The sequence below is a fragment of the Canis lupus genome, chromosome 4, assembly GCF_048164855.1.
Source record: "Canis lupus baileyi chromosome 4, mCanLup2.hap1, whole genome shotgun sequence".
NCBI classification, from domain to species: Eukaryota; Metazoa; Chordata; class Mammalia; order Carnivora; family Canidae; genus Canis; species Canis lupus.
In genome coordinates, this window is record NC_132841.1 from 65,903,933 (window position 1) to 65,919,727 (window position 15,795).

General features: G+C 37.8%; 1 protein-coding gene across 1 annotated transcript in view; it reads left to right on the plus strand.

Moving 5' to 3' along the window:
• The window catches only part of HCN1 (hyperpolarization activated cyclic nucleotide gated potassium channel 1), a 386,148-nt gene extending 372,795 nt beyond the window's left edge, over nucleotides 1-13,353 (plus strand). The window contains exons 7-8 of the mRNA XM_072824665.1: nucleotides 6,191-6,355; nucleotides 9,718-13,353. Of these exons, the coding sequence (XP_072680766.1) occupies nucleotides 6,191-6,355; nucleotides 9,718-10,661 (1,109 nt within the window). The 3' untranslated portion in view covers nucleotides 10,662-13,353. The remainder of the gene's footprint in view (nucleotides 1-6,190; nucleotides 6,356-9,717) is intronic.
• The last annotated feature ends 2,442 nt before the right edge of the window (nucleotides 13,354-15,795 follow it).

Genomic DNA, 15,795 nt, shown 5'->3' on the forward strand with positions numbered 1-15,795 from the left:
TGTTCCAGTTATTAGACTACTTATTGTAATATATATACCTAACTCTTATAATATCTGAACTTGGAAGTATGTTATATCCAATCTGTTTCAGAAGCTTAAAAAAGATGTGAAATATTTCAAAATATATCAAATACTACAAATTTACATCTATTCAATGTTCTACTCCAAATTTCCTAGATTCCTATTCAAATCCATGTGACATCTCAAGTTCTGCAAGCCAAGCTTGATATGCAGATTGATTTAAGCCAGATGTTACCACCTCCTATGGGAAAAGAGGTGATATTTTACTAGTTCACTAGTATAAATATAGAAAGATTACAAATATAGAAAGAAAACAACAAAAAAATGATATTTCCTCTTGCACATTCTATGAGACGCTGTTAGCCCAAGTAATTTATAGGAAAGACACTAGGAGCCCAAGTAATTTACAGGAAATTAGTATTTTGATATACAATGGAGAATTGTTTTTACTTCATGATATCGGATACAAAAAAGGAAGCAGCTTCTTGCTTAAGTTACTATGAGCAACCAAGTACACATTTTCCCATAAATTCTAGAACCTCAGGTTAAACTTACTACCTTACAAATTTCTGTCATAAGTTCTAGTAAGTTTCTGTGTTACTGCAATGTCAAACTCTGTTTTAGAGGTCATGGAAGTATTTCTGAGTTGCAAAATTCTTGACGCCATTTATAAAATGACTTTATATAGGTGACAGTAATGTCAGATAGCCTGAAATGCTTATAATCAAGGTTAACTAATGTCAATAAAAATAGCATTGAGTAGTTGCTGTATTTCATACCCTAAGGTTTATTAAAAGTATATATATTTATGTAGTGGTGAGTCAAATTTAATCTCCTGGGACATACTCTTCATAATGTTAAAATTGAACACAATTTTCCAGTGTGCCTGTAATAGGGTGCATTACTGTCAGTTATCCTCTTCAGTAACTGAAATAACTTACCCCGTAAAGAAAATAACTTATCCTGTAAAGAAAAACAGGAGAATCATACAAAATTAAAATTGATATGTCAAGTCCTCAAATACTTGTGCTCTTGATTATAATTTAGAAATTTGTATCCTGATAAAGGGATTTATTTCCAAGTAAATTAGCACTAAAATTCTTTTTTAAGATTTTTTTATTTATATATTCATGATAGAGAGAAAGAGAGGGAGGGAGGGAGAGAGAGAGAGAAATAGAGAGAGAGAGAGGCAGAGACACAGGCATTGGGAGAAGCAGACTCCACGTGGGGAGCCCAATGTGGGACTCCATCCCGGTCTCCAGGACCACACCCCAGGCTGAAGGCAGGCGCTAAACTGCTGAGCCACCCAGGGATCCCCCAGCATTAAAATTCTTAAAGCAGTGATTGCACCACTGGGAAATTCCTAGCTGAGTTCTCAAACAGTAAATAAATGAGAAGAAAAGTAGAGAGACTGGAACAAGCAACATGGTCTAGAAAATATGCCGTAAGATTCTTTTAGAAGCTTACATCTGTAATATGCACTTAGTTTGTTCTTTGGGAGTTCAATTTTATTTCATTGCGTGTTTTGCTTTTTGTGTGACGTCAATCCGAGCACCCAAAAGCAAGTTAATTTTCTACCTGGTGGGTAACGACATTATCTACACCGAAGAAAATATTACTAGACCTTCTAGATACTTTCTTCATTACAGATATTGCACAAAACCCACAAAGATATGTTGTGTTGTTTAAAGAAAGTACATAAATCTTTTGGCAAGTTCTATTACAAATCTTTTGGCAAGTTCTATTATACCTCGCAAGGAACCGATATTACATTATCTAAAACTTAAGAATAGAGCTTAGTGTGGGTCTTGAATTCGTCCACTATCATTGATGTACGCATAAGCTTTTTAAAATAATTTTCTCTGGGCTCAAAACTCAAGGTTGCACTCACAGGGAAGCAAACAGTAATGTCACTGTATGATTGCTGTCTTTAAAATGAGTGAGGGAGATAAGTAATACTTAGGAAATCTAATAAAAGAAAATAAAAGAAAATAAAAACAGTGACAGACTAATAAATACATACTAATAATAAATACATACTAAAATAAATAAATACATACTAAATACATAAATACTAAATAAATAAATACTAATAAATACTAATAAATTTCTTAGGCACCTAAAGGATAGTATGAGTTACAGATGAATAAAATAGTTTTTCTTTCTCTGTTTTTTACCTAAACCCAAATCCACATACCAAGTAAATACACAAAACCTCTGTAACACCTGACACAGGACTGTATTCCCTCAATAAGTAGATCTTCAAAATAACTTTAAGATTAAGCAAAAATTAATTCACAGAGAAGCAACTGCTCCATTCACATACTGAATCTGGAAATTCAGTTTACGAAATCTAAGACTCTTTTACGATCAGAAGGTTTGCTTTTCTCATTGCTAAGTGTGTGGCATTTTTTCATTTTGTTATTCATGATAGAAACAAAGAGTCTGGAGGCTTTAAAAGAAGGGACTATTTAAAGTGATTTTCACACGGACCAGTGACTAATTCTCCTCTCATGAATATACCTTCATTTGTTCTGGTTCTCACTACAAATTATTGAGGAGATGCCAAGAAATAATGACTGAAGAAGTTTGTGTTGCCTCCAGAACTGTGATGACATAAAATTTCAGTTGTTTAAGCCAAAAATTTGTTTTAAGTATGCTAGTGGTTACTACTGAAGCTTGAAGGGAAAATAGAAGGAACTTGGAATATATAGATAGAGATAGATAGATAGATAGATAGATAGATAGATAGATAGATAGATATAGATGATATGGATATAGGTAGACTGTGGCTGGGGAGGGAGCAGATCGCCTGACAGAACCGAAGAATGGCTCCCAGCTGATAGCCTAGGACTAAGAGGGCCAAATGAAAAGTGAGGGAGAAAACAAGTGACCTACCCAAGGCCTGCATAGGGTACAAAGGACTCTCTCTCCCTCACCCCACGTTGCAGAACAGCCTGTTCTGCTGTCCAGGCATTGGTTCTCCCAATATTCTTCTATGAAAGCGATTGAAGAAGGCAGAGAACTAGGACAGCTAGAACAGAGGTTAGTGACCCTGGAGTAAAGCCTTCTCCATTCTGGCATTTAAGGACATACGAGAACAGACTGCCCATCTCATTTCTCTAAAGAGAAACTCCAAATCAACAAATTATGCCACTTCACCAGACTTTTCAGATGTCAATGGATTACCCAAAGAAAGCATTAAACATTCAAGGGAAAGATCTAGACATAGTGAGTAGACATAGCAGAAGTAGTGAAGAGAAAGAATTCAGGAAAACAGAAGAGGACTTAAAATATAAACGTATAAAATATTGAAACCAAAGCCCTTTTTTTTTCATTTTCACAGTTTTGTTGCAATATATTTTACATATACAGTTGACCCATTTAAAATGTACAATTCATTTTTTTTAGTAAATTTACCAAATTATGAAACCATCACCATAAGTCAGGTTTAGACCATTTTCATCACTCTGGTAAGATTCCTTGTACCCATTTATTGTCACTCTCCTTTCCCACTTGCTATCCCAAGCAACCAATTGCTTGTCTCTATAGATTTGCCTTTTCTGGCTACTTCATATACATGGAATCGTATAATGTGTGGACTCATGTCTTGCTTCTTCTACTTATGTTTGTGAAACATACTGAGGTCTGTTCATATATGTGTCATTCACAATCAGAACTCTTAACACCCATCAGAAGAGAGTGGACATTACATCTATAATGAAAGAAAAGGATATAATGAGAGAGCAATAAACATAGGAAAATGGAAAGCATTTGGAAATTAAACATCTAAGGGCCAAAACAAAAATATATTGAAAAGAATGGAAGGTAAAGTTGAAGAAATCTCCTACAGTAGTAATCACTAATAACAGGTTTGCATTCCCTCATTTCCTGTTTTTTGTTTCCTATTCTGTGCACTTAGATATTAATTTTTTGAAGTTTTTAAAATAAAAGTTATGCACACCACAAATAAAAATAATTTATATAAAGGGAGGTTGAAAAATACACATCTGCAAAAAGGAATGTTTTTTATCCAGAACAAGGCATATTGGTAGATATTATTATCATTTTGATCATCTTTATCAGATTGTATTTACAATCTTGTTTCCTTCTTTTCTCACTTAAGCTTTCACGACCATTCTGTTATCACATTGACTTTGAAAGCTTCACTTTTAATAATTGCCACATAGTTCACCCAGTGGCCATGTAACTGGTTGAATCTTGACTTGTTAAACAGTTAGGGCATTCTCACATTTTCAGATGTTTAAATAAATATATATATCGCTGTGTATATGTTGTTCTAATTACAGACTATTTCCTTGGGTTAGATTGTCCCGTGAAATTTCTGGGTTGAAGATAACAGATACTTTTTAAGATCTCTGTTGCATCTTAACTAGTTATTTTCCATGAGGCTTATAACCTAACCATTCCACGTGACAACTTGCACAGATTTGAAAGCAACACCTAGAAGTAATACATTTCTCATCAGCTTATTGACCATAATGTGCCAATCATAAATTATATAATATGACATTAGTACTTGAGTGACCAATGGGAATTTAATATTGGGGTAGTGCTGAAAACACTTCCTTTAATTGCATTGTTTAGGTTAGAGGGGCCAGAAGATCCTATGGCGTCATAATAGCTTTATGTTTAAATATTTACCAATATAGACTCATCTTTCTACATACTCCCCATACACACACACATGCACACAAGCATGAACACTCCACAATATTACTTATTAAATTTGCAACATGTTTACCAGCATGAACAACAACATAAGTGGTTGCTTAGGTGGCATTTCCTAAAATGCTATCCTCCCAGATTGGTTCAGATGTGCTTCTTAATATTTCCAGAATGCCCACCGTCTGTATCATTGTTCTTACCAGATTGCATTTAAATGAACTCCCAATTAAGATGAACTCTTTTTTTAAAACCGTCAGTATATAAGTAACTCAAACTTTGATATTCTGTTTGATTCATATTTCCAGCCCAACATCAAGCACATAATGCCTACCACATAATTTATTCACTGTGTCTATTTATTTATTTTTATTTTTTTAATTTTTATTTATTTATGATGGTCACACAGGGAGAGAGAGAGAGAGAGGCAGAGACACAGGCAGAGGGAGAAGCAGGCTCCATGTACCGGGAGCCCGACGTGGGATTTGATCCCAGGTCTCCAGGATCGCGCCCTGGGCCAAAGGGAGGCGCCAAACCGCTGCGCCACCCAGGGATCCCAATTCACTGTGTTTATTAACATGAACTGAACTTAGTTAAGTTGAGAAGAGTGTGAATTTAGCCCCTTTCAATAATTATTTTGCTATTATTTCCTTGTTAGGAAATTGTGCATTCAGAAATACTTCTCTCATTTCTCTTTTCAAATTGGTTATCTTGAAACTAAATTTTTAAATTATTTCAATTTTTTTTAAAAAAACTCAAAATATATACAGTTTAATTAAATTTAGGAAAACAAAATAAAAATTATCACTTGCAGATTTACTTAGCTAGCAAATAAGGGATTCCAAATTTGCAAATGTTTGCTTACTATATTTTGGAAATCCAGTTCTCAAGAAAAAAATCTTCTTAGAAATTATTGAAATAGAAAGCCTCTCTGTGCATTTGGAATATAATTTTCTATACCAGTCTCATTGGGAATATGCGAACTACATGAGGCATGCCCGAAATGCATTCCTCAGGATCCTTGGTCCAGTTTTTCTTGATCTTAGGACTTTCTAGGCCAATGTTTGGGTTCACTTTGGTTTCACTTTAGTTTCTATCTATATCATATGATCTGCTTTTTCCTTCCAAACTTTATAAAAATCTTGTCTCATTATGGTTTCTTCCAGTATTCAACTCCACTGTGAATTTATGATTTCCTTTTCTACATTTTTATTGTTATTTCAGATGCATTGGAATGAGGGCCGAAGGATAGGCAATGGATCAGCTTTCCTTTTGAACTAAAAGCTTTAACTATTTAACAAAGAATATTATTTTAAAGTTGAGTATTGTCCATTGGATATTACTGTCAGAAGAAAATTACTGATAAAATAGAAAACGCTGCCAATCATTGGTTGATCACAGCATGACGCTTTGCTAAAATTGTGAGTCTTAGCGGTCTTTGAACCAAAATTACCAAATAAATCTTCCTTTCTTGTTTTTATAGAGATTTGCTTGCTGACCAAGGGACGCCGTACTGCCAGTGTTCGAGCTGATACATATTGCCGTCTTTATTCACTTTCTGTGGACAATTTCAATGAGGTCCTGGAGGAATATCCAATGATGAGGAGAGCCTTTGAGACGGTTGCCATTGACCGACTAGATCGGATAGGTACTCTCTTCAGCTTTTTTTTTTTTTAATTTTATTGATTTATGACAGAGAGAGAGAGAGAGAGAGGGAGAAGAAAGCTCCATGGAGGGAGCCCGACGTGGGACTCGATCCCTGGTCTCCAGGATCACTCCCTGGGCTGAAGGCAGCGCTAACCCGCTGGGCCACCGGGGCTACCCTCTCTTCAGCTTTCTATCATTTTTGGTGTACAATTTAGTTATGCTCCAGTGGGCTGATACATGTTTGCAATTGTTAAGTCCTAAATGCTATCATAGGTTGCCTAATTAATTAGCTTAGAAATAGCAGTTAGCTCTAGCCTTATTTCTACTAACTTTCTCTTCTCTAAGTATTCTGGGTTTATTTAATCATCTCTATTTTTACTAGCTGTTCAATCTGATTTCCCCAGTGATGCCAAAACAGTTTGAATCTTCAGGTAAAAAGCAACGATAAAAATTTTAGGTAGCACTAAAATAGAACTAAAAATACAATAGTATGAGTCTATATTACAAACCAAATAATTTTACCACAAGGTTTTTAAAAAAAAATTATGTATCAACTTTACATTTTTATCTTTATATTGAGAACTGAAAGCTTGTACACTTTAATTGTCTCAGTAGAAACTTCTCGAAATGTTTGTAATACAGACTCAAGCAGGAAAAGCCTTGATAGAAGTACCCTACATAGATGCTTTACTTTGTAAACATCAACTTATTTTAAAGTCTTCTCTGCTCTCAAATAAGAATATATAAGTTAGACCTCATTAGTTACACTAGCTTAAAGATTTGAGTAATTGCTATAGTAAAGTTAGATCAGATTGGCTTGCTATTAGCTTCCCAAGATATGCTGGAACATTCTAATGTCAGAAGGAGGTATGCATTCATTTTCTACATTTAAATCCTTTTTCCCCACCTTACCCTGCTCTGCCCCCTTTCCCTCTTAATTCTACTCCATCCCCTGTAGAATGCTTCTGTGACCTCCCACCCACTCCTACGCTGAGTATCCTGAGTAGGTTCTCTCACACTCCTAGGAATTTCCTCCATCACAATACTGCTTTTCTTACTGTAACTGCTCTAAGGATGCTAAGATTTGTGAGTGTAGAGGTCATGTCTAATTCACTATTAAATTCACAGTACCTAGTACACAATGAACATTCTTGAAGAGAGGTGGTAGGGAGGGATGAAGGAATCAATGATCTCAAAGGAGATGGGGTTGAGATCACTTGGAAGTAAACAAGTGCTTCATTCTTATTTAAGGTAAGGATTTTTTATTGATGTAGTCTTACATCAGCTTTTCTTACGCACTTTGTATCTTTCTTTCCTTCTACAGAAGTGGGATGACAGATGCATAAAGGCCTGAAATTAGATTAGGAGAAGTAAAGGTGACATTTGGACATTATCATTAGACATAACACACAGATTAGAAAGTCATACTGACAACTTAGACATGTAATAGGACATAGTGTCGAGACAGTGCCCATAAAAGTGGGTATTCCTGAAAGCATCTTTATTTAATTTGAAAATAATTACCTCTTTGTGGTATGTGAGTGCTCATGGTAGAGCTAGAGACTAATTTCTGAGCACATGAGTTTTTTCCTAAGCCAGCTAGATGTCTTTTAGAGAAAGCATTAAAATGAGGATATTTTAATAGAGAATTTATGTTAGTCTGATACAGCTTCACTCTATTCACTTTTTCCAATTAATTTTTATAAGAAAATTTGCATGAAATGGCTTACAATCAATAATAGAGACAATAAAATTGCTAATAAGCACCAAGCATTTGCAGTTTTGATCTTTATAAAATTTGAACAGTGCATTAAAATTATAGTATTTCTCCACAAGTTCATAAATATTTACATTATGAAATGTTGACTATTCACATGATCACAAAGAAATATTGTCCCTGTCCATTCTGTAGCTTTTGCCTATATGTGTAGACCATATTTAGTTAAGGCAATATGCTGAAACAGCATTTATATTTTTTACTAATATAGCAGCTTTTCTTCTTTAGAAATTTAAAATAGTTCTATAAGGAGAGACAAGCATTTATTTTGGAAGTCATTTAAAATGATAGTTTTCTAGCAGTAATTTATAACATATATTTCCATTAAAAAGCATCCCTTCTAACTCTAACTTTATTTAGTAATATGGCAAATTGATTCACTTTTCAGTTACAATACTTATCTGGGAATTATTTTACCAATGATGTCACCAAAAATCGCTGATTTTTCCCTCTTTCATCAATCTAATTCTGATTCTATCGTTATCCTGCCAGAGAATGTCTGCTTATTGCAAACCGCTCCAAAGACAGTGGCAGGAAAGAGAAGTAATGCTTATTGAGATTCTAGAGGGAGCGGAGAACCTGCCATAAACCATACCCCTTAATCCTCACAAAGACCTTCCAGAAAATGGAATGGTTCTCAACCTGCCAGGCATAACAATCCTCTGAGGAAATATGCTTCCAAAGTATTGAAATCTGGCTATTCCGATTTAATTGGTAGGCTTCAGACAAAAATCAGTATTTTTCAAAGCTCCAGAGATGAGAAGAATATGATTATGGGGGTGGTGGGGGGGGAGATCACAGTTATAGGGCACTGGTCAAAAGTAAAGGACTTGCCACAGGGCTTCTCCAGTTTGCCTGTGCGAATCACCTGAGGATCTTAGTAAAATGCAGCACCTTGGTCAGCAAGTAGGATGGGGCTTAAGAGACTGCATTTCTAGAAAGCACTCACATGATGCAAATGCGTGTGGCTGGCTGGCTGCCCTTCCTAAGGATCTTCCTTCCCCATTCCTGTTTCTTATTCACCAGGTTTTCTTGGACATTGTTCTTAACCTTGCTCTGTCCCCGTTCTCCTTCTGGGTGAAATGGGGTTACAACCACACCCACCTCCAGGAGTTGAGGATTAAAGAAAACAAATTTACCTAAAGCCTTTTGTAGAGTACCTGTCACAGAGTAAATGTCCTATTGGCCTTTGGGGGTGGGGAGAGGGGGGGGGAGGTAGCTTTAAACTTAAGTTTGATTCCAGGCCCATCCTGACCCCCAAATGCCCTTTCTTCTCCCGCTCTTCAGAGTAGCTCTCGTGTCAAGCCTCTCCCTTTCTTCTGTAAGGTGGCTTTGCCCATATTACACACTTCTCAACCTGACTTGCATAGGAGGTAAGATTTCCCAGGCAGATAGAGGAAGTGTGAGGGGCAGGAGGCGCCTGCCTGTCCGTTTGGGTCTAGGGGTGAGTACTTGGCTTTTAAGCCGCTTGTGCGAGGCGCCGGCCCGCTTCTGTCCCCGCTTCTGTCCCCGGGAGCCGCTGTCCCCCGGGCTTGCCGCCCGTCCTCCGGAGGCTTTCTAAGTGGCTCTCTTTCTTTCGCTGCCAGGGAAGAAAAATTCAATTCTGCTGCAAAAGTTCCAGAAGGATCTGAACACCGGGGTGTTCAACAATCAGGAGAACGAGATCCTGAAGCAGATCGTGAAGCACGACCGGGAGATGGTGCAGGCGATCGCTCCGATCAACTACCCGCAGATGACAGCCCTGAACTCCACCTCCTCCACCGCGACTCCGACCTGCCGCGCGAGGACGCAGTCCCCGCCGGTGTACTCCGCGCCCAGCCTGTCGCACGGCAACCTGCACTCCCCCAGCCCCGGCACCCAGACCCCGCAGCCCTCCGCCGTGCTCTCGCCCTGCTCCTACACCACCGCGGTGTGCAGCCCGCCCGTCCAGAGCCCGCTGGCCGCTCGAACTTTCCACTACGCCTCCCCCACGGCGTCCCAGCTGTCGCTCGCGCAGCAGCCGCAGCCCGCGCAGCCCCCGCAGCCCCCGCAGCCCGCGCAGCCCGCGCAGCCCCCGCAGCCGCAGCCCCCGCAGCCGCAGCCGCAGCCGCCGCAGCCCCCGCAGCCCCCGCAGCCGCCGCAGACGCCCGGCGGCGGCTCCACGCCGAGGAACGACGTGCACAGGAGCACCCAGGCGCTCCACAACGCCAGCCTGACCCGCGAGGTCAGGCCCCTGTCGGCCTCGCAGCCCTCGCTGCCCCACGAGGTTGCCACGCTCATGTCCAGACCGCACCCCACTGTGGGCGAGTCCCTGGCCTCCATCCCTCAGCCCGTGACAGCCGTCCACGGCCCGGGCCTGCAGGCGGGGGGCAGGGGCACCGTCCCGCAGCGAGTCACCCTGTTCCGACAGATGTCCTCGGGAGCCATCCCCCCGAACCGAGGAGCGCCCCCCGCGCCCCCTCCACCAGCAGCGGCTCTCCCCAGAGAGTCCTCCTCAGTCTTAACTACAGACCCAGAGGCAGAAAAGCCACGGTTTGCTTCGAATTTATGATCCCTGCTGATTGTCAAAGCAGAAAGAAACACTGATAAACTGAGAATCTTCTCAGATCCTATTTTATTCTATCTCCTGATAGATTCCTCTAGCCTACTATGAAGAGATATTTTAGACAGCTCTGGCCTACACGCAAAATGTAAAATATATAAATATATATCTACTATTAAATATCTATCTAAATTCCCAAGAGAAGTTCAAAAGACCTGTTTAGCATTCAGTGTTACATGTCTTCCTTTCTTTAACTCATTAAAGGATTTAAAATGTTGTTGTAAGATCATTTATTTTTAACCTACTTTTACCGACTTCCTTTGATATGTGTATTTCTTCTACTTTATGAGGAGTTCTTGGATTCGGTGGAAACAAAACTCTGATTTTAAAAGGCAACTCAAGTGAGCTACTACTGAATAGCACCAACTAAAACTTCTTTCATTAGCTGTGTCTCTGCATCTAAATTGTTAATCATTAATTACGGAGAATTAAAGAGCGAATCCCATTTTATAGATCTAAATTGTATTTTGGTGCTTTCAATTTTGAATTAGGTTACAGAACACACGGGATGCTTGGCCGCGGTTGGAGACTAGCATTGCCACTGTCACGAATATCTCTAACCTCAGACCCGTTCACTGATCTTTCAGAAAGCTGAGGGGATATTTGTCTTCATGTGTTATCGGACTTTTACCAAGACTCAATCAATGTTAGTTGTAAATAACTTTTTCAACCCAAATAAAAATAGCTATTCTGTGCTGTAGGAAGGTAAAAGTCATCACTCAAGAATTTAGTTTTATTGCTTCACTTCAAAACTTAGAGTTTGAAATTTTACAAAACCTAATTGTAGCAGTTATTCAACTGTACTGCAATGGCTTGAAACCTACAATATTATTTTAACCTGCAATGTTTTATGCAAAACTGTATGCTCAATTCTACAAATTGCTTGTATTACACCGAAAATCATTACTTTTCTTCCTTCTTGCCATAACCAAGCATCTGAAAATAGTCCCTGCATGCTTTTTGGGAAAAAAAAAAAAAAAATAGGTTCAGATCAGTCACTGTAGGGAGAGGCTTACAGTATTCCTCATTTCTAGAAAAGTATAACCATTCATTAATTGCCTATCTTAAAATTCCTATAAGGCTGACTTGGATCTCTGACTTAAGTCTAGAAGTGAGGTTTCCACTTTCATTTAATAATATTACTATTATTACTATTATTTGAATGATGATTTGTAAACCACAGCTTGATTTGGAGTTGCCAGTGTGTTCTGTGTCTTCACTGTTGATAGTTGGTAGTCTACCTTGGTGTTAATTTAAAATAACTAAACACACGATAGCATCATGTCTTTTTGGGAGCACACACTTTGTTCTATGTATATTGTAATAAAACGGTTAGTAAATCTTAAGGCATGTGGTGACTAACATAGCCCTTAGACAGGAGGTTTGTTATTTGGAATGTGCTGGAAAATGTATGGACGTGATGACAGAAAGCCAGGGGCAAATTGAATGTGAGCATTGTTTGTTTGTCTGTTTCCCTAACTCTCCATGACCTGTGAACATCTGCTTCTTCTCAGAGAAGTCCCTTAGTAATCATTTGTGCCTAATGCACCCCACAAATGTGGTGGATGACTGGAACACAATTGGAAGATCCCTAATAACCGACTTCTGTAAATAACCCAAGTTAAGAGGATGACCTAAAGCGGAGGTCTTCGGTATCTTTGACCCTGGCGATACATTTAAGAAGAACTTAACAAGATCACACATTCAATGGGGCAGGGCCTCCAGATAGACTTGAGGACAGAATACAAAATAAAAGCAAAAACTCTAAAATGGATCCATGCTGCCTGTTATGCCTTTTACGGATATAATACCTATTATACCAAAATGAGTTGTTATGTTTCATTTCTAACAGATCCCAGCTTGTGTGGAAGTTATCAACAATGCTAGTCAATGTAATGTTGTCATTAACATGCTGGTGACATCTGATGGCATGTCAGGACTGGGGTAAGAAGGGGATTGTTCAGTCTCCCTAGAGCCTTTGGGAAAGCTGCAAGACCATTTACATATCAGTACAAAACTCCTTTATTTTATTAAAATATTGAGAATTAACTTCAATTTATTAAGATCATGTATTGGTCCTTTAAATTATTAAAGGTTTACATTTGATAGCACTAATGGGTTTGGTAGTGAAATATTTTTATATATAAATCTTTGGTTTTTTATTTTGAGCACTATTGGGAAACATAAGCAAAATTGAATTGCATGGTCTTTCAGTGCAACCATAAAATTTTTATTCACTTTGTAACAGAATGGACAAAAAAAATTAAGGTTTATATGTTAAACTAATAAAATGGCACAGGGTAAATTATATACATATATGAATGAATATATATGCTTAGGTTAAGAAAAAAAAAATGACTCACATTCCTGTAATATAAAAGTCCATTGCTAGTTGAAAAGTGACCTCTTTTCTCTGTACATAGTCAAGCCCACAAGTATGGAGTTTTAATCTGTACAGAAAGAAATGTATTATTGAAAAGGTTGGTCTCTCTGCTGCTGGAAAAATAGTAGAATAGCTGACTCTTAAAACAACTGTATGATCAGGGACGAATTAGAGTATTTCTTTTGTCTTTGCTCAAAGCCATACATATATAAATATATATAAAGATTATTAATAAATTCAACAGAAAATAAACTAAAATCATGAATATTTTATTTTATCAATATACTCTAATCAAATGTTTTGTTTTATTAATGAGTAAAGATTTGCCTCTTCTACCTTTACCTCATAAGATTTCCAAGAGGGCTTATATTTGACAGTCATTATAAAGTTAATTATAGCCTATGACAGTAGTGAGGAAGGTAAATAGAACATGGGTCTTCCAGTTATCCCTGTGTTTTACTTCTTTGTGTAGTACTAGATGAAGTTTTTAATTCTTTGTGCCTCCTTAACATGTGGTTGTTGCCCAATTCAAAAACACAGTCATTTCTGTGCTATTAGATTTAGAGATGAAAAAAAAAAAGTCACCTTATAATTTATTATACAAACCTCTTTTATGATAGCCTTGGGCCTTGCAAAGGCTTTCAGTGATAGAACCTCCCTTTACAAGTGGATTTTGAATCAGATCTAAAAGAGCCTGACATAGAGTTTATTACACTGAATGAAGAATTCTTGAAAACTGTAAGGATAAATGGCAGGAACGGCAATAGACTCTATTCATCAAATAAATAGCCTGTCTCTGGGTCTCAGTGACCACTCCATAAGTGAATGATTCCCTGACGGACACCATCCCACTTTTAAAAAGGCAGTTATTTTGCTATCTGTAAGCTTAAGTGAGCATAACATCTGCAGGACACTACAAAGTTCACAGTCAAGTTAGAATAATTCCTAAAGGACTTGGGTGATTTAAACAATATGTGTGTTTTAAATTTTAGATGCTATTATTTCAAATCCCAAATTATTTACACTTTAAAATAGAAGTGATCTCTATCCTCTTTCAGGCCTATTTTTTTTTTAATCCTCATGACTTCGTTTTAAATTTAAGGGTTTATATTTCTTAATTTTATAATTTTACTATGCTAACTTGCTCTTACGAATTTTACTTTCATAATTTATGACATTCAGCTGTTTGAACAAGATTTACCTCTCTTATGCCTCTATCCTTTTAGGATACGGGTCTAGTTGTTTTGCTCGTATAATTACACTACACCTCGCAAAATTTTAACACATGCTCTGCCTAGTTGAAAATTACTTATTCTGTGCAATGCAAAAGAAATGGAGTCCTCATAGAATAATTGGATGCCGAGCATCAGTAGGCATTTTGAGTCCTGAAAGTAATGGTTACAAATTTAAGCAAGTGTGACCGGCTTCATGCACTGAATTGTTAGCTCAGTTCTATAACTTTATTTAATATGTCCTTTCTCCAGGAAAATAAGATGAAATAAAGAAAATTTGCTGTTGTATTCAGAGTTAAGTATACCTGCTACTGGCCCTGAAAAGTAGTGACTTTCTTAAGCAATTTTGTTTCTGTCCTTTTTAAAAATGCCATCTATTTTTTATAAAACGGCAACAATGAATTCAATCATGAAGAGAAGGTCTGCTTTTAAAAGGGAGCAAAAAAAAGTATAAATTACTCTACCTAAATTCATCAAGGATGTAGATGCAAATCCAGTGAGAGGACTCTTATTCCTCTTCCCATTTTAGAGTTTTTGACCAAAGGCCACATTCCTTCCTTCCCCAGGGACAATGGACATTTCTGTGAATATTTGTCCTTTTGTTCTTCATCATTTTCTTTATCACTCTAGGACATGCGAAGCATGAGCTTTTGTACATAAGAATAATTTCGTGGCCTATTCACAAATCTATAGCAAAACAAAGATAATTATATTAATTATTTAGAAGAAAATATTGGCAGTTTTGTCATACCTGGCTGCTTTTCAGGTTTTGAATACTGAAATCATTGTTCCCTATCCCCCAAATTCAAGCATATTCTCTTCTGTCACTGAACGATCAGATAGGGAGCTGGTCTCCCTCAGCCGGGCAGCACGAGCTAACATGAGAAAGGCCTCATATACAAAATCTGAGGTGCCAAAGCTCTCAGCAACCAAAAAGCTCTCAGCAACCAAGGCAAACAGTATTTTAATGCAATGTTTAAAAAAATCAAAGTAATAATCAATGACGAACCAAATGTCACAATACGATCTTAAATGAAGACAAGATCGAAACCTGTGCTTCCATGACTTGCCTCAGTTGCCTCCCTCATCCTGATCCTGCTTCCTATTGAGCCTCTGATGGGACAAAAGGGGCTTCGAAGGGTTTCTGTGTCAGAGGCCCTGCCCTTATTTGCCCCCATCACACCCTGAGAATTATTTAAGTTGATATAAAAAGGTCTTGTCCATAAGGTTCTGGATTTGTTTCCAAGAGTAATGTGTGAAATGCCGGACAAAGAATTAACCTTTCCTGACAAAGGAAACACACTTTTTAAAAATATGGATGTTCACCAGAGCAGGTGATTGGGGCCATGGACATTTCATTACTGCTGGCCACTATCTTAGGCCAAAGAAGAGCATAAAATGAATGAGAAATCCTGGTTTTAAACCTCCTAAAGAGCGTTTAATATTGGACCAATGGTGTTACACTTTT